Below are 24347 nucleotides of genomic sequence, written 5' to 3' on the forward strand. Positions count from 1 at the left end.
GTTTTCAGGCTCTCCAGATAAGTGGCTGTTTAAACTCTATAATTAAACATGAACTGTACACTGGAGGTGTGCAGACATACGTGGGACCATGAATAATCCCGGTGTCTGGATGAGTAGTGCTGGAAAAGATGCATGTCTGAGTATAGATCTGTTTGTCCCAAACACTAAATTCCTTTACTGTTGACTGACTCACTATCTCCGCTGGAAGTCCAAGAAACGACCACTCCCTTTTTTGAGTACATTTTAAAGAGGGGGGGGGGGGAATTAAAATAAACATCCTGCAAGACAAAGGCATAATGAGCTAGTATGTATAGCATACTAGATCATTATAAATGACTTGCCTGAGATCAAAGCCCCCGCAGTGATCCTCGTTTCCCCCTCCTCCTCCGCTGCCCATATCTCCCGGTGACTTCCGGGTATCGTGGCTCCGTCGCTGCGACTAGCTGGGGCTGCGATGACGTCACTCCCGTGCATGCACGCGGGAGCCGCCACTAACGGCACAATCGCCGTTAGAAGCGGCACGCTACGACGCATGCGCCATAGACATCGGTGCCTGTCTTTTGAAAATATCTCCTAAACCGTGTAGGTAGGCTTACCTGTAGGTAAAAGTGGTCTGTAAGGGTTTACAACCACTTTAATACTTTGGTGCTGAAACCAAAAATTACTTTTTTATATTTAAAAAAAATATTTTTAAAAAAAGTGTGTGTGTGTGTGTGTGTATATGTATATGTGTTTATATCTACCGTATATACTCGAGTATAGGCCGACCCGAATATAAGCCGAGGCCCCCAATTTACCCCCAAAAAAACTGGCAAACTTATTGACTCGTGTATAAGCCGAGGGTGAGACATGGCTGTCCATCCCTGTGTGTCCGTCCATCCCTGTGTGTGTGTCCGTCCATCCATCCCTGTGTGTGTGTCCATCCATCCATCCATCCATCCATCCCTGTGTGTGTGTCCGTCCATCCATCCCTGTGTGTGTATCCATCCATCCATCCATCCCTGTGTGTGTGTGTGTGTGTGTGTGTGTGTGTGTATTCATCCATCCATCCATCCCTGTGTGTGTGTGTGTGTGTGTGTGTGTGTGTGTGTGTATCCATCCATCCATCCATCCCTCCCTGTGTGTGTGTGTGTGTGTGTGTGTGTGTGTGTGTGTGTGTGTGTGTGTGTGTGTCCGTGCAGCCTTGTGTGTGTGTCCAGCCTACCTGTGTCCCAAGCCTCCGTCCTGAGCCGCCGTCGTCCCGAGCCTCCTCTGTCCCGTGCCTCCTCTGTCCCGTGCCTCCTCTGTCCCGTGCCGTGCCGATGGATCGCCGCTCCAGGATCGCCGCTCTTCTCGGCGGCCATTCTACAATTCAAAAGCTGCGCCTCCTGATAGGCGGAACACTCAATTTCCCAGCAGCCTGTGTTCCGCCTATCACGGACATCCTCTCATACTCGTCCGTAGTATGAGAATGAACGGATGTCCGTGATAGGCGGAACACTGACTGCTGGGAAATTCAGTGTTCCGCCTATCACAGGCGGAGGCGGAGAAGGAGGCGCGGCTTTTGAATTTTAATGTCCGCCGTCTGTCTGCTCGATACGCTGATCGAGCAGTCAGACAGCGGTGACTCGAGTATAAGCCGAGGGGGCACTTTCAGCCTCAAAAAAGAGGCTGAAAATCTCGGCTTATACTCGAGTATATACGGTATATCTATATGTGTGTATATCTATATGTGTGTGTGTGTGTGTATATATATATATATATCTATATGTGTGTGTGTGTATGTATGTATGTATGTATGTATGTATAATTTTTTATATATTTTATAATTTTTTTAATATCAGAAATTTTAAATGACTATGATATTATTATTATTATTATTATTATTATTATTTTTATTTTTTTTATCGGCACCTTTTGCCGCAAGAAAAGTTCAAGAAAAATACATTTCCTTTTAAATGTATGTCTTCACACTGGTCCATTGCGCTTCCATTCATGGTGTTGAATATCCTGCTTGCAGCATTTTTGGCCAGGTAAAAAAAAAAAAGCACCTCTCCTTTTGAAATGCATTGAAAACGCAGCAAGAATACACAGTGTTTCTTTTATTTTTATTTTTTTATTTTTTATTCCGTTTTGAGTCGCCTGACCTATGAAAAACGCACCGTGAATCGTGGTAAACTCACGGCAAAATCGTGTGCTCTTTCTGTGCCGTTATTGGCACCTTCTTTTTTTTTTTTCGGTGCATCTCTACTTTTGAACTTTTCTCCTGCTGGTTTGAGGTCATGCCACAGTGTTCTTGATCTTGCTTCATATTGGAAATACTGCCCTCCTGAGCCTTATTCACCCCCCGCCATGTATTTAAAGCCTACGTTTAGTTGCATGTATTTAAAGCCCAATCCCTATGGAATAAAGGCGTGCAGTTTTTGTTCTGCACTCCTGTGTCCCGTTTTCAGCAGACAGCGGGCTGAAGTCACAGAGCCAGTCCAGGCTGGGGCAGTAGTGCGACAATGAAGTCGGGATATGCCCACATGCCTGAGCTGGCCGCTCCTGACCCCTCCACAGCCCAGTGCTCCAGTGAGCGAGGAGTGGGCAGAGCAGAGAGCTGCTGACCGACGGTCGCAAGCTCTCTGCTCATGGAGCTGTGAGAACCGAGCAATCGGAGGCGTTCAATCGCTGGTTTCTCAGTATTGGAGGTGCCAGTGACAGAAGCCGCATTGAACCGATGCTACATCTACCTAGGTAAATATGAATCTTAAAAAAAAAAGAAAAAAAAAAGCCATGCAACTCTTTAAAATCAGCACAAGGGACTTTACTAATGTGGAGTGTCTCATGCTGCTGGCTGTGGATTTAGTTTCTCAGTTCTCTGATCAGCCCCCCCACGCCCGCAGTGCTAATCTTTTGGTACCATGGGGGTTAATACAAACCAAGGGACCTATCATGGCTACTCCTCAAGAGTGACGACTATGTCCACCCTTTCTGCCCCTCCTCCACTCGTAGAAGCCATACTATAGATTCCAGGAATGAAATGTGATCTATGAATGAAGGAGGCGGACATACCATTCATAGATCACATGACTGGCTCACAGCATCACTCCCCACCTCCCTCCTGTCAGTAGTATGGCATCCCTAAATGCTTGGGCGCGGAAGAGATGTTTGCATGGCACGGCCAAGGGAAACGGGCAAAGAACAGTGCTCACCACTAACAAGACCTTATTCCTTTGCAGGCCTCAGATACTTTGCATATTGATGGGTTTCTTAACCACTTGAGGACCGGGCCTCTTTTTCAGAGTCGGGGTTTACAAGTTAGACACTTTTATTTTTGCTAGAAAATTACTTGGAACCCCCAAAAATACTCCACCCCCCCCCCCCCCCCAACACGTTGCAATACTTCTTGTCGCACCGTATTTGCGTAACGGTTTTACATGCGCACTTTATTTTTAATTTTGTTATATATTTTTTTATGCACAAATTTTTTTTTTTTTATAAAAAAAAAAAAGACAACAGTAAAGTTAGCACAATTTTTTTTTTTAAATATTGTGAAATATAATGTTACGCCGAGTAAATTGACACCCAAAATGTCACCCTTCAAAATTGCGCCTGCTCACGGAATGGCGTCAAACTTTTACCCTTAAAAAATTCTACAGGTTGCATGTTTTGAGTTACAGAAGAGGTCTAGGGCTAGAAATATATTGCTCTTGCTCAACGATCGCAGCGATACCTCATGTGTGTGGTTTGACCACTGTTTTCATATGTGGGCGCTACTCACAAATGCGTTCGCTTCTGCGTGTAAGCTCGTCGGTACGGGGCACTTTAACCACTTCAGCCCCGGACCAATTGTCAGCCTAAGGACCAGAGGTCTTTTTACAATTTCGCACTGCACTGCTTTAACTGGTAATTGCGCGGTCATGCAATATTGCACCCAAACGAAATTTGCGTCCTTTTCTTCCCACAAATAGAGCTTTCTTTTGATGGTATTTGATTGCCTCTGCGATTTTTTAATTTTTTGCAATATAAATGGAAAAAGACCGAAAATTTCGAGGGGGGGGGGGGGAAAGATATTTTCTACTTTTTGTTATAAGAAAAATCGAATAAACTCAATTTTAGTCATACATTTAGGGCAAAATTTATTCAGCCACATGTCTTTAGAAAAAAAAATGTCAATAAGCGTATATTTATTGTTTTGCGCAAAAGTTATAGCGTCTACAATCTAGAGTACATTTTCTGGAATTTACACAGCTTTTAATTTTTTGACTGCCTATCTCATTTCTTGAGGTGCTAAAATGGCAGGGCAGTACAAACCCCCCAATGACCCCATTTTGGAAAGTAGACACCCCAAGGAAATTGCTGAGGGGCATGTTGAGCCCATTGAATATTTTTTTTTTTTGTCCTAAGTGATTGAATAATGACAAAAAAAAATTTTTTTTACAAAAAGTTGTCACTAAATGATATATTGCTCACACATGCCATAGTTATATGTGGAATTGCACCCCAAAATATATTCTGCTGCTTCTCCTGAGTACGGGGATACCACATGTGTGGGACTTTTTGGGAGTCTAGCTGCGTACGGCACCCCGAAAACCAATCACTGCCTTCAGGATTTCTAAGGGTGCACATTTTTTTTATTTCACTCCTCACTACCTATCACAGTTTCGAAGGCCTTAAAATGCCAAAATAGCACAAACCCCCCCCCAAATGACCCCATTTTGGAAAGTAGACACCCCAAGAGAGGCACTGAGAGGCATGTTGAGTCCATGAAATATTTTATATTTTGCCACAAGTTGCAGGAATATTACAATTTTTTTTTTTTTTGCACAAAGTTGTCACTAAATGATAAATTGCTCACACATGCTATGGGCATAAGTGAAATTACACCCCAAAACAAATTATGCTGCTTCTCCCGAGTACAGAGATACCACATGTGGGGGACTTTTTGGGAGCCTAGCCACGTACGGGACCCCGACAACCAAGCACTGCCTTCCGGATTTAAATATAGAACGCTACCAAAAAAAAACTGTTAGCGATCGCAGGGATCAGGCCTGACTGTGCGATTGCTGCAGTTATGTGTTTAGTGTTTTGTAAGTGACAGTGATCGATCGATACTGCACTTGGGTGGGCTGGGCGGAGGGGAAAAAACGCAGGTGCCAGCAGGTATCTGGGCTGAATTTTTTTTTGGAACTCTAAACTGCTGGGGACGCTAGTATAGATCTAGTATAGATTCTATACCACTACAGGAGGTTTATGCTTTGCGTGTGGGTGTTAGCGGTACTGGCACTAACCTAGCGCTGCCTGGGGCGACGCAGACCCTGACCCTAAAACCTAATTGATATCACCCGCCGGGTGATCAGGGGGTTAAACCTTTATTGGGTAATAAATGGTGGGTGCCCTGATGCTATAAAAAGCAAACTAACTAACCAGAGTCACCCGTAACACTTATACGGTGATCACTGGTGAAAAGGTTACCTAGTGGCAATCAGGGGGTTAAAACCATTATTGGGTAGTATATCGGGGTACCTAGCGCTATAAAAACCTGGCGGTGAACCTAAAAAAATAACTAGCTACCTAGCGACACCAGTGACACTAATGCAGCGATCAGAAAAATGATCGCTTAGTGACACTGGCAAAAGGGGGTGAAAGGGTTAACTCTAGGGGCAATCAGGGGGTTAAACCTTTATTGGGTGGGGGGTAGGGGGCTACCCTGGACCTAACACTAACTGCCCTGACAGTTTTTACTGTCACAACTGACACTAAATGCAGTGATCAGTAAATAAATGATCACTGCAATCAGTGACACGGTGTGCCTATGTGTACCTACATGTACCTACATGTCAGTGTAGTGTTGGTGCACACTTACTTTCTCTGTTCTCCTCGCAGTCCGGTCAAAAAGATGGCCCCGAGGAGAATGACATCACTTCCTCCCTGCCTGTGTTTACTATACACAGCGGGGGAAGCTTCTCATTCGTCAGGAGCGATCGAGAGGGGATGGCCAGAAACCAACGGCCATCCCCTCATCCCGGATCGCTCCTGCAACAAAACGGACCATTGTATCCAGCTGGAAGGCGAGCACGTACATGTACGTGCTTGTGCCTGTCGGTGCCATTGCCCCGACGTACATTGCCATGCGGCGGTCCTTAAGTGTATTTGATTTTATTTATTCTTGCACTGTTTAAAGTGACCCGATTTATTTATTTATTTTTTTTAATTTTTTTTTTTATTTTTTATTTTTTTTAAACATCCCTTGTAATAGAAAAAAAGCATGACATGTCCTCTTAAATATGAGATCTGGGGTCAAAAAGTCCTCAGATTTGGACTTAAAAGCAATAAAAAGAAGAAGAAAAAAAAAGTCAACAAAAAATATGCCTTTAAGACGTATGGGCGGAAGTGACGTTTTGACGTTGCTTCTGCCCTACCCTCCTATGGTATGGAGACTGGTGGGGACCATCTTAGCCTCACTTGTCCCCATACCCAGCCAAGGACAGGTCCCGATCGCCTCAGCTGCTGCCAATGGCTCCAGTAAGCAGCGGAGGGCGTGGGAGAGTGGCGGGAAGGGGAGTGGCCCCTCTCCCGCCGCCGATAACGTGATCTTGCTGCGAATCCGCCGCAGAGGCCACCATTAACGTAAACAAGACCCCCGGCTCAAAAGATGGATACCTCGGTTGTGGTAGCAGCTGCTGCCGATACCGGGATATCCATCTTTAATGTGCCGATGTATATGTACTGGAGCCGGTCGGCAAGTGGTTAAAGTAGAAAAATGACACTTTCCATTCTTAGATGGTGAACCTGCCCAGTACTCCCAGGCCGTCCTCTGCAGCCATCACTTCCCTCGCCAGTTTTCTGTCTCCTTGCAGGTCTTCGCAGTCTGTCTGCATGTGAGATTCTGTAAAACAGGGATGCCCAACCTTTTGAAATGCGAGGGCCATTTAAATGACTTGGTAACCGGTGGCGGGCCACAATCAGTGGAGTGGGCAGATGCCAGGTCTGTGTCCGCTCTGTATATGCAGAGCAGACATGGACACAGACCACTCTACTCTATGGGCCCTTTCGATCCGATCCACCCAGACGGAAGGGGATGGCAGATAGTTTCTCCACTTCTTTATATGAAAGAATCCGGCAACCTCTGCAGGAGAGATTGTCAGAGGGGGTGAATCGAGATCCCGATTTTTTTTTTTTTTTTTACTTTAATTTTAAAACTTTTAATTTACCGATTTAATAGTGCAGCTCTACCAGGAGCCCAATATTATTATAGAGCCCAGACGCGGTTCACAGGCCTGTTTTGACTTTGCTTAATTGCAAAGTTGCATGCTCCAAGGTGAGCATTTTTTTTACCTAAGGGGTGATGACACCTTAGCACGGCTTAGACACACACGGGTCCCAAAGACAGCGCGGACCATTCCCATTGCGCTGCACGACTTGTGCATGCTCAATAGGGAACCGGGAAGTGAAGCCGCAACGCTTTACTTCCTGATTCCCTCACCGAGAGCGGCGGCAGCTGAGAGCCGAGCGATCGATCGGCCTCGGCTGCCGACATCGCTGGACTCCAGGAAAGGTAAATGTTCATTTATTAAGTCAGCAGCTGCAGTATTTGTAGCTGCTGGCTTTTAATAAAAAAAACAATTTCGGGCAGATTCCCTCTTTAAACTTCAGCTTGAAGGAGTTTTTTTATTTATTTTATTTTTTATTTATTTTTCTTCAACACAGCAATATATTTGTAAAATCCTAAATGTAGAGATCTCAGCTGCTTATGAAAGCCTGCAGCTCATCCAGTCCTGTAATTACACTTCAGTTTTATTCATTTGCTCTTTATGACCGCTCGTGATTTCCTGTTTAAATCCCTCAAAACTGACAGCAGGGTCTGCGTTCTGTCTGAGTGCTGATGTATTCTCCATATGTATGTATTCTATAAGGAAATAAAGATCTGCTCTTCCAATCATTTGTATCTTCCCATGCGTCTGGTCCCGGCTGCCCACCTTCCTTCTGGATATTTTCTTCTCTGTCTGTGAAAACGTTTATTAATTTTCGACTTGCTGTCGTCCTCGCTCTGTGGCGCTAGCGGAGTCGCAGGTCTGCTGTCTGATTTATTCTTAGCTGGTCATGAAATGCTAAATACATTTAGGTGTATATGAGTATTATTATGCATTAAAGCGGAGCTCCACCCTAAAGTGGACCTTCCGCTCATTGGAATCCTCCCCCCCTCCGGCGCCACAATTGGCACCTTTCAGGGGGGAGGGGGGTGCAGGTACCTGTACAGTACAGGTATCTGCACCCACTTCCGGGATGGCTCTCTGCAGATTACGCCCCTTTCCGAAAGTCCCCCGCTGCCTGCTGGGAAACACACAGATCCCAGAGGCAGCGGGTCCATCCTTATTGCGCAGCGCGACTCGCGTATGCGCAGTAGGGAACCGGGAAATGAAGCCGAAAGGCTCCACTTCCTGATTCCCATACCCAAAATGGCGGCGGCAGCACCCGAGAGATGATCGAGAGATCGGCTTCGGGTGCCGACATCGCGGGCGCGCTGGGCAGGTAAGTGTCACTATTTTAAAAGTCAGCAGCTGCAGTATTTGTAGCTATTTGAATCTTCAGTTCGGTGTATGCTGCTAGGATTTGATGTAAAATTGTTTTTATGATCTCTCAAACATCGGTGCCTGAGCTTGTTTGTCTTCTTTATGCCGGGTTCACACTGTTCTGATATGTGTGTTAATACATTGTGCATTGGGGTGCTATTCAAAACGAATGGCACCACAAAGGCAGTGATGGTGACGGAGTGCATGAGCATCATGGGAAATGTAGTTCCAAAACATCTGGGGTGCCAAGGTTCGCCATCACTGCAAAAAAAATTTTTTTACCCTTTTTCCGCAAACCGAGCGGGATCTGGGAAAGGTAGGGGTTTTAGGGTGGCAGAGCCATAAAGTGGAGATAACCTTTGACGTTTGAACTTTAAACCTAAGTGTATTTGGGGTTAGGGTTGGGGCTAGGGTTACGGGTTAGGGCTTCCCCTAGAAGAACAAGGTTAGGACTCAGGGATTTGAATGGGGACCTCCCCCAAAGGTCAGGAGGCGTGTCCCCAGAGGTCAATGGTCAAGTGTCGGGCTGACCTACCCCCACCAAAGTGTTCCGCCTACCCCAACTAAGTCGGGGCACGAACAAGCCGGAGTAAGCGCATCTCCAGTTCACATGTTGCTATGCACCACGATGCATGTCTTCGTACATTGCTAGCCTCAACGTAATGCACATTAACACAACACTAGGAAAGTGTCAACCCAGCCTTAAAGGGTTATGCCGCGTACACACGATCGGAAATTCCGGCCAGAAAAAGACCAATGAGAGCTTTTCATCGGAAAATGCGACCGTGTGTACGCGCTCCATCGGAATTTTAGCTGTCCGAATTCCTGCCAGCCAAAAATTGATAGAAAGCTTTTCGGTCTGTAAAATTGAGAACATGCTATCGGTAGTTCCGATCGTGTGTACGCAATTCTGGGGGGGTAGAAAGAAAGTTGACCGCCACTGCCCTAGGTAGTCTTGTTCCTCGAATATTGACCACGCTATCATTTTTGCTTGGCTCTGGCCCTTCCCCTTTGCTGTACTTCACCATTGGTCATTGAGCCCACATGTTGCAGCAATCGCCCAGGCACTGTACGGTCAGAGCCCGCCACCACCAGTGTCATTTTGTATGGCTTTTCATACGAGTGTGTCGGGTGCTCCAGGAATAAATACAATACAATATAATATACCAGGAGCTGCTATGCAGTGTAGGTGCTACTTTACAGTAACCACAGATTTATTTTACCAGAATGCACAGGAGCAACCCCACCGAACGTTCCAGGATAGCCGCCATGGAACCTTGTTGTTCATCACTGTTTGTTTTGAATTGCCACACTTTTTTTTTTTTTTTTGGTAAAGCGATGCACCGCCACTGAACATGTAGTTTGCTATAATGGAGAATGTTTGTCTGTCTCTGCAGGGTCTTCCTGTCGCCCTGGATAAACACACACTTGGATTTGATACTGGAGGTAAGAAGTGCTTCTCTTTTCTTATATATGGGACAGGCTGTGGTGTGTTTAGCAACTGGTAAAGGCAGTTTCGGCCTTTTGAAAATGTAATTTACTTTTGGTTAGAGCCCCTTTCACTGTTAAAGTCGCCTTTCTGCAACCAATCGGCTTTAATCAAGTAGATCTGGGCATGTCACCTGTAGTGGAACATACAGGGCCTGACTGATCCTGAACAAACATAGAAGTTAGTATGTCATATTAAAAAAAAACTGACCTGTTCAATTGTTCCAGGTAAGTGACTCAGTAAGTCCTGAAGACATTAGATTGAAATTACCATAAAGGCAACTTCCACTTCTTAAAAGGTCAGCAGTGACAACCCCAATATTCTCACTAGCTGGAGTTTGTGTCTTTAAAGTGTAAGTTCACCCTTTTCACAAAAAATAAATAAAAAGGTGAACGAACACCCTCCCCGGGTCCTCACCCGCCTGGGTCAGTGCAGAAGTCTGGGGATTTAAAATCCCAACTCTTTGACCAATCCGGATCACTGATTTTGTCCCAGAAGCCTTAAAGCGGAGCTCCACCCTAAAGTGGACCTTCCGCTCATTGGAACCCCCCCCTCCTCCGGTGCCACAATTGGCACCTTTCAGGGGGGAGGGGGTGCAGATACCTGTACAGTACAGGTATCTGCACCCACTTCCGGCGTAGATTCTGCAGATGGTACGCCCCTTTCCGCAGAATCGACGCCCCTTTCCGAAGATCCCCCGCTGCCTGCTGGGATACACACGGATCCCAGAGACAGCGGGGACCATCCTTATTGCGCAGCGCGACTCACGCATGCGCAGTAGGGAATCGGGAAATGAAGCCGAAAGGCTCCACTTCCTGATTCCCCCATACCCAAGATGGCGGTGGCAGCACCCGAGAGACGATCGAGAGATCGGCTTCGGGTGCCGACATCGCGGGCTTGCTGGGCGGGTAAGTGTCATTATTTTAAAAGTCAGCAGCTGCAGTATTTATCTGCTGGCTTTTAAAAAAAAAAATATACGGCGGACTCCCGCTTTAAGGAAAGAAGAGCTTTGATTTAGAAACTCTACACCAGCAGCATGGGCACTAATCACTCATCACCCAGAAAGGTAAGTGCTGCAGGGAAGTGTATAGTGCAAGTGTGGCCCTCCAGCTGTTGCAGAACTAAAAGTCCCAGCATGCCTCTGCTTTTGGGAGTCATGCTTGTAACTGTTCAGCCTTCCAATACCTCATGGGAAATGGTGCCCCCAGATGTTTTGGAACTACAAGGTTCGCCATCACTGCTCTATGCCATGGTTGCTCAATCTGTTGCCAATCTACATTTCTCATGATGCCCATGCACGTTGTAGTATAGTTGAGCATCATGGGAAATGTAGTTTCAAAACATCTGGAGTGCCAAGGTTCGCCATCACTGGCATAGAGTGTCAGTTCACCCTTTCATTTTATGCGAACTTACACTTTAAAGTATATTGAAAGCGGCTACTTGTTTTATTTTTTTCATAGAATAGTGAAATCCTTTTGGTATTGTTTTTGCCATCTGGGTTCCATTTCAGAAATTTCTCTTCACTCCCTGTTCTGTAGACCCAAGGTGAGAGAAAATCTTTCCAACGTGAGTAAAATCCCCTCTTAGTAGTTAATGGAACAATTGTACCTGAATAGAAAACTTCTCTTGTATTGCTGTTCTGGTGACAACTAAAAACTTGGATTTGTTTTTACCCCCTTTTTCTGCCCCCCCCCCCCCCCATCACAGTGGTCACCAGGACAAGTAGAGAGGGCGATTCTTCCCTCTTGGGACATAAACAGTACTAGATAATCATGGAGAAATAGATATAAGGCACTGGGATCCTAGGATTGTCCCGATGGTGGATGAACAGGGTTCCTACGTTCTTGATTGGCAGTTTCTACATGCCAAAAGATTTGTTTATTTTTTCTTGGTATGTAATGTAACTAAATGGATCTGAAATAGAAAAGCCACATCGCGCGTTGTTACAAAGCTACAGAAAATGAATGTATAAAGGCCAAGTATATAGTTTCATATTTGACAAATATATCAAATACATAAAAAAAAAAAAAAAAAAAAAATTGACACAATCACTTAGATTAGCGGTTTTATGTAGTGACTTTTTTTTTAAAATTGTATTGTTATGTATGCTCAATGTGACATCAGATTGATTTTATTTTTTGTAGCCATGATGAAGAGGGCGAATTCTGGTGCCCAAAAAGCACTGGCACTTATATATAGTCTATTTTATTATACATTGAGGTAAATCAAAACCCTCATCACTCTATGAAAACTGAAAAAATATATCTGCACAAAAAGTTTGGAGGTAAGGGACTTTTGCGGCACCAAATATTGAAAGTGAAGAACAAAAATAAATTAAATTGGAAGAAATATACTAAAAGAATATACAAATTTCACAAAATATAAAAGAAGTCAAACATTAAATACAGTTCCCTATGGTCAATAATTGACACCTAGTCCATAAACACAGGTGACTTTCTCTTTAAAGACCAACAGAGGTTCCATCCCAGTACGTTCAACCTGTTTCGCCTTGATCGGCTTCTTCAGGAACAAGGGAGTAGAAATATTCATATCACACAGAGACAAGTATGTTACTCTTTAAACTATACTATTTTTTCTTTTTTTCCTTTCTTTATATGTATAAAGAGTAACATACTTGTCTCTGTGTGATATAAATATTTCTACTCCCTTGTTCCTGAAGAAGCCGATCAAGGCGAAACACGTTGAACATACTGGGATGGAACCTCTGTTGGTTTTTAAAGAGAATGTCACCTGTGTTTATGGACTAGGTGTTAATTATTGACCATAGGGAATTGTATTTAATGTTTGACTTTTTATATTTTGTGAAATAAATTTGTATATTTCTTATAATTTTAATTTATTTTTGTTTTTTCACTTTCTAGATTTGGTGCCGCAAAAGTCCCTTACCTACAAACTTTTTGTGCATATATCTTTCTTTGGGATGCCGGTACCATTATTGTATATCAATTGAACGGATCCTTGGCGGAGTATTTCTATATAGCTCTATATCTATATCCAAGAGTGAGGTGTTGGTGTACCTGCAGTGTGGTAATCTCCCAGTGTAGGGGTGGATGTGTTAACAAATGAGACCAATTAAAGTCGCTGTATATGCCCCGAGCAGTGACTACACAAATGAATAGTGTATACAGGTGTACCCTTTACATTTCTGCTCCATGAAGGTCTCAGTCTCTCTCTCTCCATTCCTTCTATGTTTATATTAGATGCAGTATTAAATGACGCCGCCAGAATCCTGCGATTACTTCATGTTGAAGAACTCCGAGAACTTCAGACCAAGATCAACGAAGCGATTGTCGCTGTTCAGGCAATTATTGCTGATCCCAAGACCGACCACAGACTGGGCAAAGTGGGCAGATGAGAACAGTTATTGGCTCACACTCCACCCTCCTACTGGAAACGCCCAGCATGCGGCTCTGAGTCCCCCCCACTTCTTTGTATAGTTGTAACAAGGTAAAATAAAAATCTTACTGTTTGTTTCACAGCAACTTTCTTCTTGTTCTGTCTTTCTGATGATAACCTCCACAGGTTTTAGGCTGGATTCACTTATGTATTTTTGGTGCTGTTTGCAGATTTGCACTACAGTCCAGTTAGCAATGGTTTCCTATGGAACACGTTCCGTAGTGCAAATCTGCAAAATGCACTAAAAATGCATAGTTTTGAATCCAGCCTTAAGGATATAGCATTTTCTAAAGCTGTCCTCGAGGGGGGCCACTAAAAAGGTCATGCTTTCCGGGTCTCTTTGCAGACTCGAAGGGAAAAATTGACTAGCATCTTTAAAGCGGAGGTCCACCCTAAAGTGGACCTTCCGCTCATTGGAACCCTCCCCCCCCCTCCAGCGCCACAATTGGCACCTTTCAGGGGGGACGGGGTGCAGGTACCTGTACAGTACAGGTATCTGCACCCACTTCCGGCGTAGATTCTGCAGAAGGTACGCCCCTTTCCGAAGGTCCCCCGCTGTCTGCTAGGAAACACGCGGATCCCAGAGACAGCGGGGACCATCCTTATTGCGCAGCGCGACTCGCGCATGCACAGTAGGGAACCGGGAAATGAAGCCGAAAGGCTCCACTTCCTGATTCCCATATCCAAGATGGCGGCAGGAGCACCCGAGAGACGATCGAGAGATCGGCTTCGGGTGCCGACATTGCGGGCGGGTAAGTGTCATTATTTTAAAAGTCAGCAGCTGCAGTATTTGTAGCTGCTGGCTTTTAAAAAAAAAAACGGCGGACTTCGCTTTAAAGCTGGCCATACATTTTTCTTATTCATTTGTCCTTCAGATTTACCATCGCCTATATAATGCAAGGGCCTGCCCAGTTGCATACAAATTGAAAGTGTTTAGGTTTGACCTCATGTTATATCCTTTTGGTAAATCTAAAGGAAAGTTGTACAATAGAATTGTATAATGTATGGCCGGACTATGGTTCCATGCACACCTGATTGCAATACGTCCTATTTGTGTCTTCCCGTGCAATACATTAGGCAGCCCATTTTAAATAAAAGAACTATATTGCATTTATTAGCATGTGCATATTTAAGCCATGCTGCATTTTTCACAATGCCTTTTTCACCCCAATGCCTGCATGCTGTGTGGTCATGCTTGTGCCCTAGACTGCCGGTGTCCTATCATATAAGGTCCCCCATCGGATAGTGTCTGCTGTGTACTGTGCATGCGCAGTACACAGCGCACACAGTTTCCGAAAATAGCCGAGGATGAACGGCGCCTGCGCCGTGAGTCCAGGTTCTATCCCCACCATTCAAGTGGACATAGTTAGAATAAAAAGAGCCGAGCGCAGCGAGTGAAGCTCGCTCCCGAGAGGGGCCCTCTAATTTTCACAACCCTATGTCCGCTTGGAGGGGGGGCGCTAACACCTCCACTCACGGCGCAGGCGCCGTTCATCTTCGGAAATTTTCCGAAGCTTCGTCTGCCCCGTACTGCGCATGTGCAGTACGGGGCGGACACTATATGGTGGCAGGACACTATCTGCCAGAACACCGGCAGCCAGCATAAAATACACAGTGAGGGACTGAGGAATCTAGTTTGTCTGCATCCAATTCACAATAGCAGATTTTTGACTGGCTCTTTATGGCAGTGGTCATCAACCCTTGTCCTCAGGGCCCACTAACGGGCCAGGTTTTATGTATTACCCTCGGGAAATGCAGCAAATGACATCACCTGTGAAGTATTTCAGTTATCTTGCTAACCTGGCCTGTTAGTGGGTCCTGAGGACCACTGATCTAAGGAACTGGTATCCACTGCGAATTTGCACAGGAGTCTTGTGTGTCTTTTTGGCCTGTTTCAGGTCCAAATTCAGCCAAAACTTTGGGCTGAAATGGTGAAAGGCGGCACACCGAACCCCTGCTGTGAGCCACATGTGGTAATGGTGTAAACCCAGCCTCAGTCTCCATTCCAGCAGAAGCTGAGGCCTGACTTGGAGCAAAGGCTCCAAAGGGGGTAACACAGAGACACAAGGGAATTAAAGGCTAAGTTCACCTTGCATTTTTTTTTTTTTTTTAACATTGCATCCTGTAAAGCCAGGATATGCAATTAATGGACCTCCAGCAGTCCCATGAGGCATTGCAAGACTGACAGCCACAAGCATTACACCCAGAGGCATGATGGGACTTGTAGTTTTGCAACAGCTGGAGGTCCGCTAATTGCACATCCCTGCTGTAAAGCATTGCAACCGTGATCAGTAGATTGTGGGTACAATGCCTGGATCTTGCAGACTCAGTGAGCAGTCTTCCTTCCCACCGATACAGGCAGGCACTACTGAATGACAGAAGAATCAATGAACCTTGCAGTTTATTGCGAAGTACAAGCCATCCGCCACAATGGTTGGTGGTACTTGCATCATTCATTTAGTTTCCTGTTAATGAATAGACTACAACGGCACAGCCATGCAATTTTTAAATTGTGACAGAGTTTGGTGAAAAAAATCCCCGTTTACTGACAGAGTGGGGAACGCTGGTGGCAGGAGGTGGGTGGATAGGAGCTGGTTACATGCCCCACCCTAAAGATGGGTGAACCTTTTAAAACTCCATCCATACTTGTGCAACTCCAAAGCACAACTTTCTACTTTCTGGCTCAAAGTACAGGGGGTCCCTGGCTTACAGGGAGGCACTGTCCTCCCTGTTTGTAACTCGGAAATGTTCGTAAGTCGGCTACGCTTGCGCAGAACAACAGTTATGGACATTTCCGATGTCCCCGTCGAATGCCGTTCTGCGTGGCAAATTACGGACATTTCCGATGTTTTCTGTGGCTCCGTCTGGCCGCGTATTCGCATAACGGCCAATGTCCGGGCAAAATGGCAGAGGGTCCTCCACAGCGCCCGGTTCGTAAGTAAGGAGATGGTCGTAGGTCAGGCGTTCGAAACTCAGGACCCCCCCCCCCTGTAGTGCAGGCACCTTTTTTTAAAGTCACTGTGACTTTGTGTCAATCTGAATGGGGTGCCACTGAAAACAATGGGATGCAACTTTATTAGTCCAGTGTGAATAGTGCCTTAAAGTGGTTGTAAACCCTTACAACACACTTTGACCTACAGGTAAGCCTAGATTAAGGCTTACCTGTAGGTCCAAGAAATATCTCCTAAACCTACACGGTTTAGAAGATATTTGCCCGAAAACAGGCACCGCTGTCTACGGCGCATGTGCCGTAGACGGCGGCGCGCGGCATTTTCAACGACTGAGCTGCCGCGCGTGTCGGCTCCCGTGCGCATGCGCAGGAGTGATCTCATTGCGGCTTCGCCGAATGACAGCGCCGGAGCAGCGAGACCCACCAAGAAGATGGACGCGCCGGACTACAGGGGACAGCGGTGACTTCGCTGGCTCCTGTGTCAGGTAAGTGACACCTAATGGACTACTATGCAATGCATAGTAGTCCATTATGCTTTGCAGGGAATGAAAAAGAAAGTAAACTCATCAGGGTTTACTTCCTCTCTCATTCCTTGCAAAGGTAAAGCATAATGGACTACTGTGCATCACATAGTAGTCCATTATGTGTCACTTACCTGACACAGGAGCCAGCGAAGTCACCGCTGTCCCCTGTGGTTCCGAGCATCCATCTTCTTGGTGGGTCTCGCTGCTCCGGTGCTGCGTTTCGCCAGAGCAGCGATGACGTCACGCCAGCGCATGCGCACAGGAGCTGACACTCGCGTATCGCCACGATCTGCGGCTTACCCAGTGCACTGCTGTCTACGGCGCATGCACCGTAGACAGCAGTGGCTGTCTTCAGGTAAATATCTGCTAAACAGTGTAGGTTTAGGAGATATTTCTTGGACCTACAGGTAAGCCTTAATCTAGGCTTACCTGTAGGTCAAAGTGGTTTGTAAGGGTTTACAACCACTTTAATGCCTGCATTGAATTGTGCCTTCCGCTGTAAAACGCTGCGCTATATAAATCCTGTAGAATAATACAGTTTCTTGAAAGAGCTACGCGGGGTGCTGCACTTGAGTACTTTTCTACCTTAGAAAGGTTTCAAGCCATGTCAGGTTCACTTCAATACCCAACATCCCCCACCCCCGTCAGTATTAATCCCAATAACTAGCCCAGACTTTGTAAAGGAAAAGGATGTTTTATTGGAATTACCTGTGAAGTGTTTCATTGTACAGCGGTTTCTGAAGGTGTTGGGGGTGGGATACAGTTATTTTATAGCTTGTTTGGTTTTGGTATAGGTAGGACACAGCCATATACAGTTAGCTATTTCACAGTAGACATCTTGTTTATAATATGAACCGAAATCTACATATTAAGAGATTAAAAAAAAAAATTATATATAAAAAAAAAAAAAATCGGCACCATTAAAATCTTGAGTTAAAAAAGTAAACACGATACGGATTTAAAATTTTAACCTTGTTTTGGCCTCAGAGATTTCCTTTTTATTTATTTTTTGACAATGCCTTTCACATCTCTGCAGCTAAACAGGTTAAACGGACGCATCTTATTAATTTTTACAGGTACAAACATTTCTTTAAAAAATACAGTAGTAAAAATTGAGGTAAAAAAAAACTTTACACATAAAATTTTTGGAAGGAAATTTGTTCATTTTTGTCTTTTTTTTTTTTTTCAATATGATTTGTGTAGTTTTAAGTCGTCCTTCTGTTTCCCGATCCTTCTCAATGGAGCCAGAGGCGACGGGGGAGGAAAGGTCCTCCTTAGCAGTATTGATCTTTTGTTATGGTCGCATCATTTTTTTCCTGCAATACATAAACATGAGAAAATGGCTGTTCTTAGAAAAATTGTTTGTAAAATTTTAATGTATGCATGCGTAAATAGATAAACTTGACCCAGGTTGTATGGAACAGATCCCGTAAAGGCTAAACCTGCCCTTGTGACTCCCTAAAACCCAACATGATATCGGCTTATCAGAATCAGAATTGTAGTCCTAGTGGGACGGGAGACCCGAGCCACCAGCCAGAGCCCCCCAATGAAGCCGGAAGCGGCTTTGATCTGTGTCTCCGGTGCAGTAACCTGGAAGTGACGATACTTCAGGTTTACTTCGCTGCCAAGGGTGCCGATTTAACAAAAAATTCAAAAACGCAGATTTGGAATACTTTGACATGCAGGGAGCCCTCGCTTTGGGGTATTTTAGACACCAGATCTCTCCATAAATAGTATCTATTAGGCCCCTTTCACACTGGGGCGGGAGCGGCGTCCACGGTAAAGTGGCATTATTTTTAGCGCTGCTTTGCCATTGGTATACGGCCACTAGCAGGGCGGTTTTAACCCCCACTAGTGGCCAAAAAAGGGTTAAAACCGCCCACAAAACAGCGCCTTGCCAGCAGTATAGCTGCGCTGCCCCCATTAATTTCAATGGGTAGGAGCGGTGAATACACCGCTCCAAAGATGCGGCTATCAGGACCTTTTTTTTTTTTTTTTTTCCCCACTGTCCTGCTAGCGCACCGCTCCAGTGTGAAAGGGGACAGATTTTTTTTCAGGCGCTATTTTTAGCGCTGTAGCGCCTGAAAAACGCCCCAGTGTGAAAGGGGCCTTACTGTCACAAGGTATGTTTACATTCCTTGTGACAGCAATAAGTGATCAGAATTTTATTTTATTTTTTAAAAGGGACCGTAAAACACTTGCGCACCAAAGAAAATGCATTTGTAAGTTGCGCCTGCAAATGTAAACTGTGTTCAAATCACACATGTGAGGGATCACTGCGAACATTGGAATGGGCAATAATTCCAGCAAAAGAACTACTGTAACTCTAAACTGCTAACAGTTAAACATTTTTAAGGGGGAAGGGGGGGGGGAGGGCAAGAGAGAGCAGCACCAGCCGCACCTGGGAGCAGCTGCAAAAAACGTCCAGTGTGCATTAGGCCTAAAGTTGAACCCATCCTTTGAGGCCACAAAGAGCGGTGATAACTTTATGTATGTTTTACGGCAAGAACTGACAATTTTGAGTTGCAGAGGAAGGTAGGATTATAGCACTGTACATGGGTCCTAAAGCCTTGTTCAACAAAGAGTTAAGTGCACTAACCTATAGTAATACATTAGAATGATCTAATACCGGGGATATGCAATTAGCGGACCTCCAGCTGTTGCAAAACTACAAGTCCCATCATGCCTCTGGGTGTCATGCTTGTGGCTGTCAGTCTTGCTATGCCTCATGGGAGTTGTGGTTCTGTAACAGCTTGGAGGTCTGCTAATTGCATATCCCTGATCTAATGGTTGGACTTTAGCAGAGTGATATTTCTTTGGTTGGGTTATTACTTGGGGGCATATTTATAAAGCTATGAATGAGGGCCCCATTCAGCACTAGTGCAACTACAAAGTAGCCAAATTTTCAAGTGCAAATTTACATTCTGTGGCACTCAAGTCGCATCAAAGTAGTGCAAGAACCTTTTCTAAAGCCCCATACACACCATCAGATTTTCTGCTGATTTTTTTTGTCTTCTACCAAAACCATATAATATAAGGTCAAACCTTAGGAGTTTCAATGTGTGTGCAATCAGGCAGGCCGTTGCTCTACACCAGGGGGGTCTCAAACTGGTGGCCCTCCAGCTGTTGTGAAACTACAAGTCCCATGAGGCTTTTTCAAGGCCGACAGTTTTAAGCATGACTCCCACACTCAGAGGCATGATGGGACTTGTAGTTTTGCAACAGCTGGAGGGCCGCCAGTTTGAGACCCCTGCTCTACATGGTTTTGGTAAATCTGAAGACAAGAATCAGCAAAAACTAAAAAATCTGATAGATAGATCTGTATGGGGCTTTAGTTGCATAGATTGAAATGGGTAACATTGAAATCAATGGGATGTGACTTTGTGTTCACACTAGTGCAACTTGTCATGCAACTTTAAACGTGACTGTCACCAAATATTCACTGGTGGAAGTCAATCGCAGCCATTTAAAATGCATGTACCAGGAAGATTCACCTGCAGTGAATGTCAGGATAATTGCTTTTATAAATATCCACCTTGGTGTATTTTAAAAAAATGACTGATTAGGCTCTTACTCTGTAAATAAAAGTAAAGGGCATCTGATGGGGAACTCGTTTCTGCCCACCCCAGTACAACTCTTTAGCCATGTGCCTGTTTGTGTGGCCGGGGCGGGCACATGGACCTGTTCATAGACACATGAAACTGGCACAAGCACCTTAGTGCTGCACACCATCAGAATTCTAAAGGGCGTCTATATTGCCCTTTATGAATTCCCCTGTGTATTGCCAGCTCAAAGGGTCTTTAATTTTTTGCTCCAATATAAATTTTACAATCACTGATAGTTTGTATTTATTATACTGCAGCAAGAAGAAAATGTTTGGGCTGGTGAAAAATATCGATTTTAATCTTGAATCGAGTTGCGAGTTCAAAGTGATTCAGATTAGAAGAAAATAGAGTTTGTTTGTCTTTTGAGGTGATTTTGTTCTTGGGCTGTAAGGGTTAATCCTGTGTCTAGGAGGGTATTGTCACCTGTCACTGAGCTTGCCTCAACCTGCTGTTGATGGGCACATTTTCCTTACAAAGAATGTTTCAAATGCCATTAAATTTTTGATGGTAATGGTGTTACTGTTTACATTTTCAATTCAACTAAGGCCCCTTTCACACGGGACGGATCAGTAATGATCCGCCCCGTGATGATCCGCTTGCTCAGCGGGGATCGCTCTGTTGTCCCGCTGAGCCGGCGAATAACAGGGCTGTCCCGACACACTGTACAGGGACCGCCCTGTCAGCTCTCCGCTCTCCTCTATGGGGGATCGGATGAGCACGGACCGCCTGTCCGTGTTCATCCAATCCGCTCTGCAGACAGATAGAAAAATATGTTCATCCACAGACACTCGCTATCCCATAGGAATGCATGTATGTCCGTATTTCATCCGCAAACAGATGGATGAAATACGGACATACTGTCGGCATGTGTGAAAGGGGCCCAAGAGTAAGCTCAGGATTTTTTTGTTGTTATATTAGCTCAATTCAAATGCAGTATAAATAATTTGGATGTTTAACAATCGTTGTTGCACACTGAATTTTCAATTAGAGAAAGGGTTTGCCTTTTGAAACTTTCTTTGTTGATGTACTATATATATAATATATAAAATTTGAATCGTAAATCGAGTTTTTTCTAATAAAAAAATTGCTTTATTTATATTGATTTATTTTTGGGGGGGAAATTGCCTAGCCCCATGTGTCGGTATAGTGTGTAAACTTGAATGCCTTTCTTTTCATTTCTGACCAATGCTGAAGCTTGCACCTGGCCCCTAGGCTCCAGGTTGGTACATGGTGATGTGCCCTCTGTTATTCCGGCATGCAGCACGGGAGTGGCATGAAACAGTCAGCCTCTCAGCACAAAGTGACAAACGCCTACAATGATCAGTACATTGGCATTATAGCACTGCAAACTGTAAGGCTACTTTCACACTGACGCGCTTAACAGGTCCTGCAGTGCTAAAAAAAAATAGCACTTGTAAAGCGCCTCTCCTGTGTCTCTTGTGTGAAAGCCTGAGGGCTTTCACACTGGAGCGGTGCGCTTGCAGGACAGTAAAAAAATAAAAGTCCTGCAAGCTGCATCTTTGCAGCGCTATACTAGTGGTGTATTCACCGCTCCTAAAGAATGGGGCGGCGCTTTGCGGGCGGTTTTAACTCTTTTTCGGCTGCTAGCAGGGGTTAAAACCACCCCGATAGTGGCCGAATAGAGCGGTTAAAATATAGCGCCGCTTGCCCACGCCCCGTATGAAAGTAGCCTTAGACCAGCCAGTCCCAAAATGGCATGTTCTGAAACAAAGATGAATCAATATAGATATCGGATTCTGATACTTTGACACCACTGTGGACAAAACGTTGGCATTTCTTTTTTTTTTTTTTTTTTTCTTCAATCATAGATACAAACCATCACATAGAAAGGTGTGCACTACACAATGTGGAGACTCACCAGAAGGACAATATGGATATATTGCTGTTATTCCATAGAGGTGTGATCGCTGTTCTGGGAGATATTCCTCTGTGATCTGTCCGTTTTCTTTATTTATGGATATCACACCGTCCCTAGAAAAAGAAAGACAGAAGAATTCAGCTACAAAATGCTTTTACTCCAGAAACATAACCCCCCATGTATTATCCTTGCTGCATCATGTCAATGTGAGGCAGGCCAGCTTAGTAAAACATGAAAGACTGAAGTTTGGTTTAAATGGCAAAAAAAAAAGATGTGAATGGCAAGCAAGTTGAAAACCACGTTTGACATGCTAACTGCTTCTCACCCATCATGTCAAACGTGCCTTTGTAAAATGACATTTGGGTGGGGAATCCTATTTTGGGAGGTCATCATAGATATGAGGTCCTCCTGAGAACGCGTGATCAGTGTACCAGCCCACTGCTGGTACCATGTGATCAATCACAGCAGATCACGTGACAGTTGTAAACAATGAATGGCTTCCTTTCATTGTACACAATTGTATTGCTTAGCTGTGATTGGTTAGTGATCACATTGCACAGACAGGGCCAATCGCATTCCAGTTGTACCATGTCATTAGCTGTGGCTAATCACAATAATACTAAGGGGGGGGGTTATTTACTAAAGGCAAATCCACTGTGCACTACAAGTGCAAGGAAAATAAAAACAGCATTTTAGCTTGCACATGATTGGATAATAAAATCAGCAGAGCTTCCCCTCATTTCAGATCTACCCCTTAGATTTACAGCAAGTGCACTTTACACTTGTAGTGCAAAGTGGATTTGCCTTTCGTAAATAAACCCCACAGTGTCGCCACTGTCATTCAGTAGTATTTGCTTATAGCAGTAAAATTCACAGATAATTGGCCTGGCCGGGAAAAGTGCCCGGCCTTGAAGTGGTTAAAAGGAGAAGTTCACCTTTTTAAAAATACACTTTTTCTTTATGTAAAAAAATAAATAAAAATTGGGCTTTCATTTTATTTTTTAAGAGCCTGCAATCAGCAGATCACCGGTGCAATCTCAGGCTCCTGCTGCCTGTCAGTGTAGCTGGCTCTCGGCCTGTACCTCCAACATCAGCAGGCAGTTACTGAATGACAGGAAGCATCAATGAACAACCTCTAGCACTCACCAGCACCCTGCTAGTTCATTGAGAACTACAAGGAAAGGATGTTGGTACTTGTATTCATTCATAGAACTCTGTGAATGAATGACACGGACGAGTGGGCGGAGTCCTGCATGGCTGCTTTCTTTTCAAATTGTTACAGTGGGTGTGGAGAGAGGCTGCAGGAACATGTTCCCGAGGGTGAACTGGCTGAACTTCCACTTCAACCTGTCAGGTAGATTGGTATAATTTCATCTAATCTAAAGCACCATATACATTTATTTATTTTTCCCCCCTTTTTAAATGCCTAGGACTTGTGATAAAACACAAGCCCAAGACATCTGCCTGACTTGCCACAAAGGTTCCAATACTGAGCCATTAGATGTTGGGGCTCAGCCAATGTCAGACAGACAGATGGCCCGGCACTGGACAGACTACAAATTTAAAAGGAATTGGACACAAATAAAACTCTAAGGGCTGGGCAACACCTGACACTGCAACTCCGTGAGGTGCAATTTTCAATCCATTCATCTGAAATAACACTGGAATGCAGCAAAAGTAGTGCATACGCTAAAAGCGCACTGTATCAGATTTAGGGATGCACCGAAATTTCGGCCCCTGAAACATATCGGCCAAAAATGCCCTTTTCAGCACCTTGCCGAAAGGAAAAAAATATCCGATAATGGAGCTGAAAATGTTGGGGGGGGGGGGCAACACTGACTTCACTACCCGGGGGGGCGCACGCAACACTGGCTTCACTACCCGGGGGCGGCAACACTGGCTGCACTAATCTCTTTTATCATGTCCGCAGTCTCTGACCATCTCCT

The 24347-nt window shown here is 44.7% G+C and overlaps 2 protein-coding genes across 2 annotated transcripts in view; one reads left to right on the forward strand and one right to left on the reverse strand.

Annotated features, from left to right (window-relative positions):
- Positions 1 to 13529, forward strand: part of RTRAF (RNA transcription, translation and transport factor) — a 41210-nt gene extending 27681 nt beyond the window's left edge. Inside the window, exons 7-8 of the mRNA XM_077466798.1 lie at positions 9935 to 9983; positions 13248 to 13529. Of these exons, the coding sequence (XP_077322924.1) occupies positions 9935 to 9983; positions 13248 to 13402 (204 nt within the window). The 3' untranslated portion in view covers positions 13403 to 13529. The remainder of the gene's footprint in view (positions 1 to 9934; positions 9984 to 13247) is intronic.
- Positions 13530 to 17591: 4062 nt separating this feature from the next.
- The window catches only part of NID2 (nidogen 2), a gene marked incomplete at its 5' end in the record, with an annotated part of 95929 nt that continues 89173 nt past the window's right edge, over positions 17592 to 24347 (reverse strand). Inside the window, 2 exon segments of the mRNA XM_077466799.1 lie at positions 17592 to 18233; positions 22402 to 22514. Coding sequence (XP_077322925.1) covers positions 18223 to 18233; positions 22402 to 22514 — 124 coding nt within the window.

This window comes from Lithobates pipiens, unplaced genomic scaffold (assembly GCF_037356315.1).
Source record: "Lithobates pipiens isolate NorthernLeopardFrog02 unplaced genomic scaffold, aLitPip1_a1.2 Scaffold_37, whole genome shotgun sequence".
Classification (NCBI taxonomy): domain Eukaryota; kingdom Metazoa; phylum Chordata; class Amphibia; order Anura; family Ranidae; genus Lithobates; species Lithobates pipiens.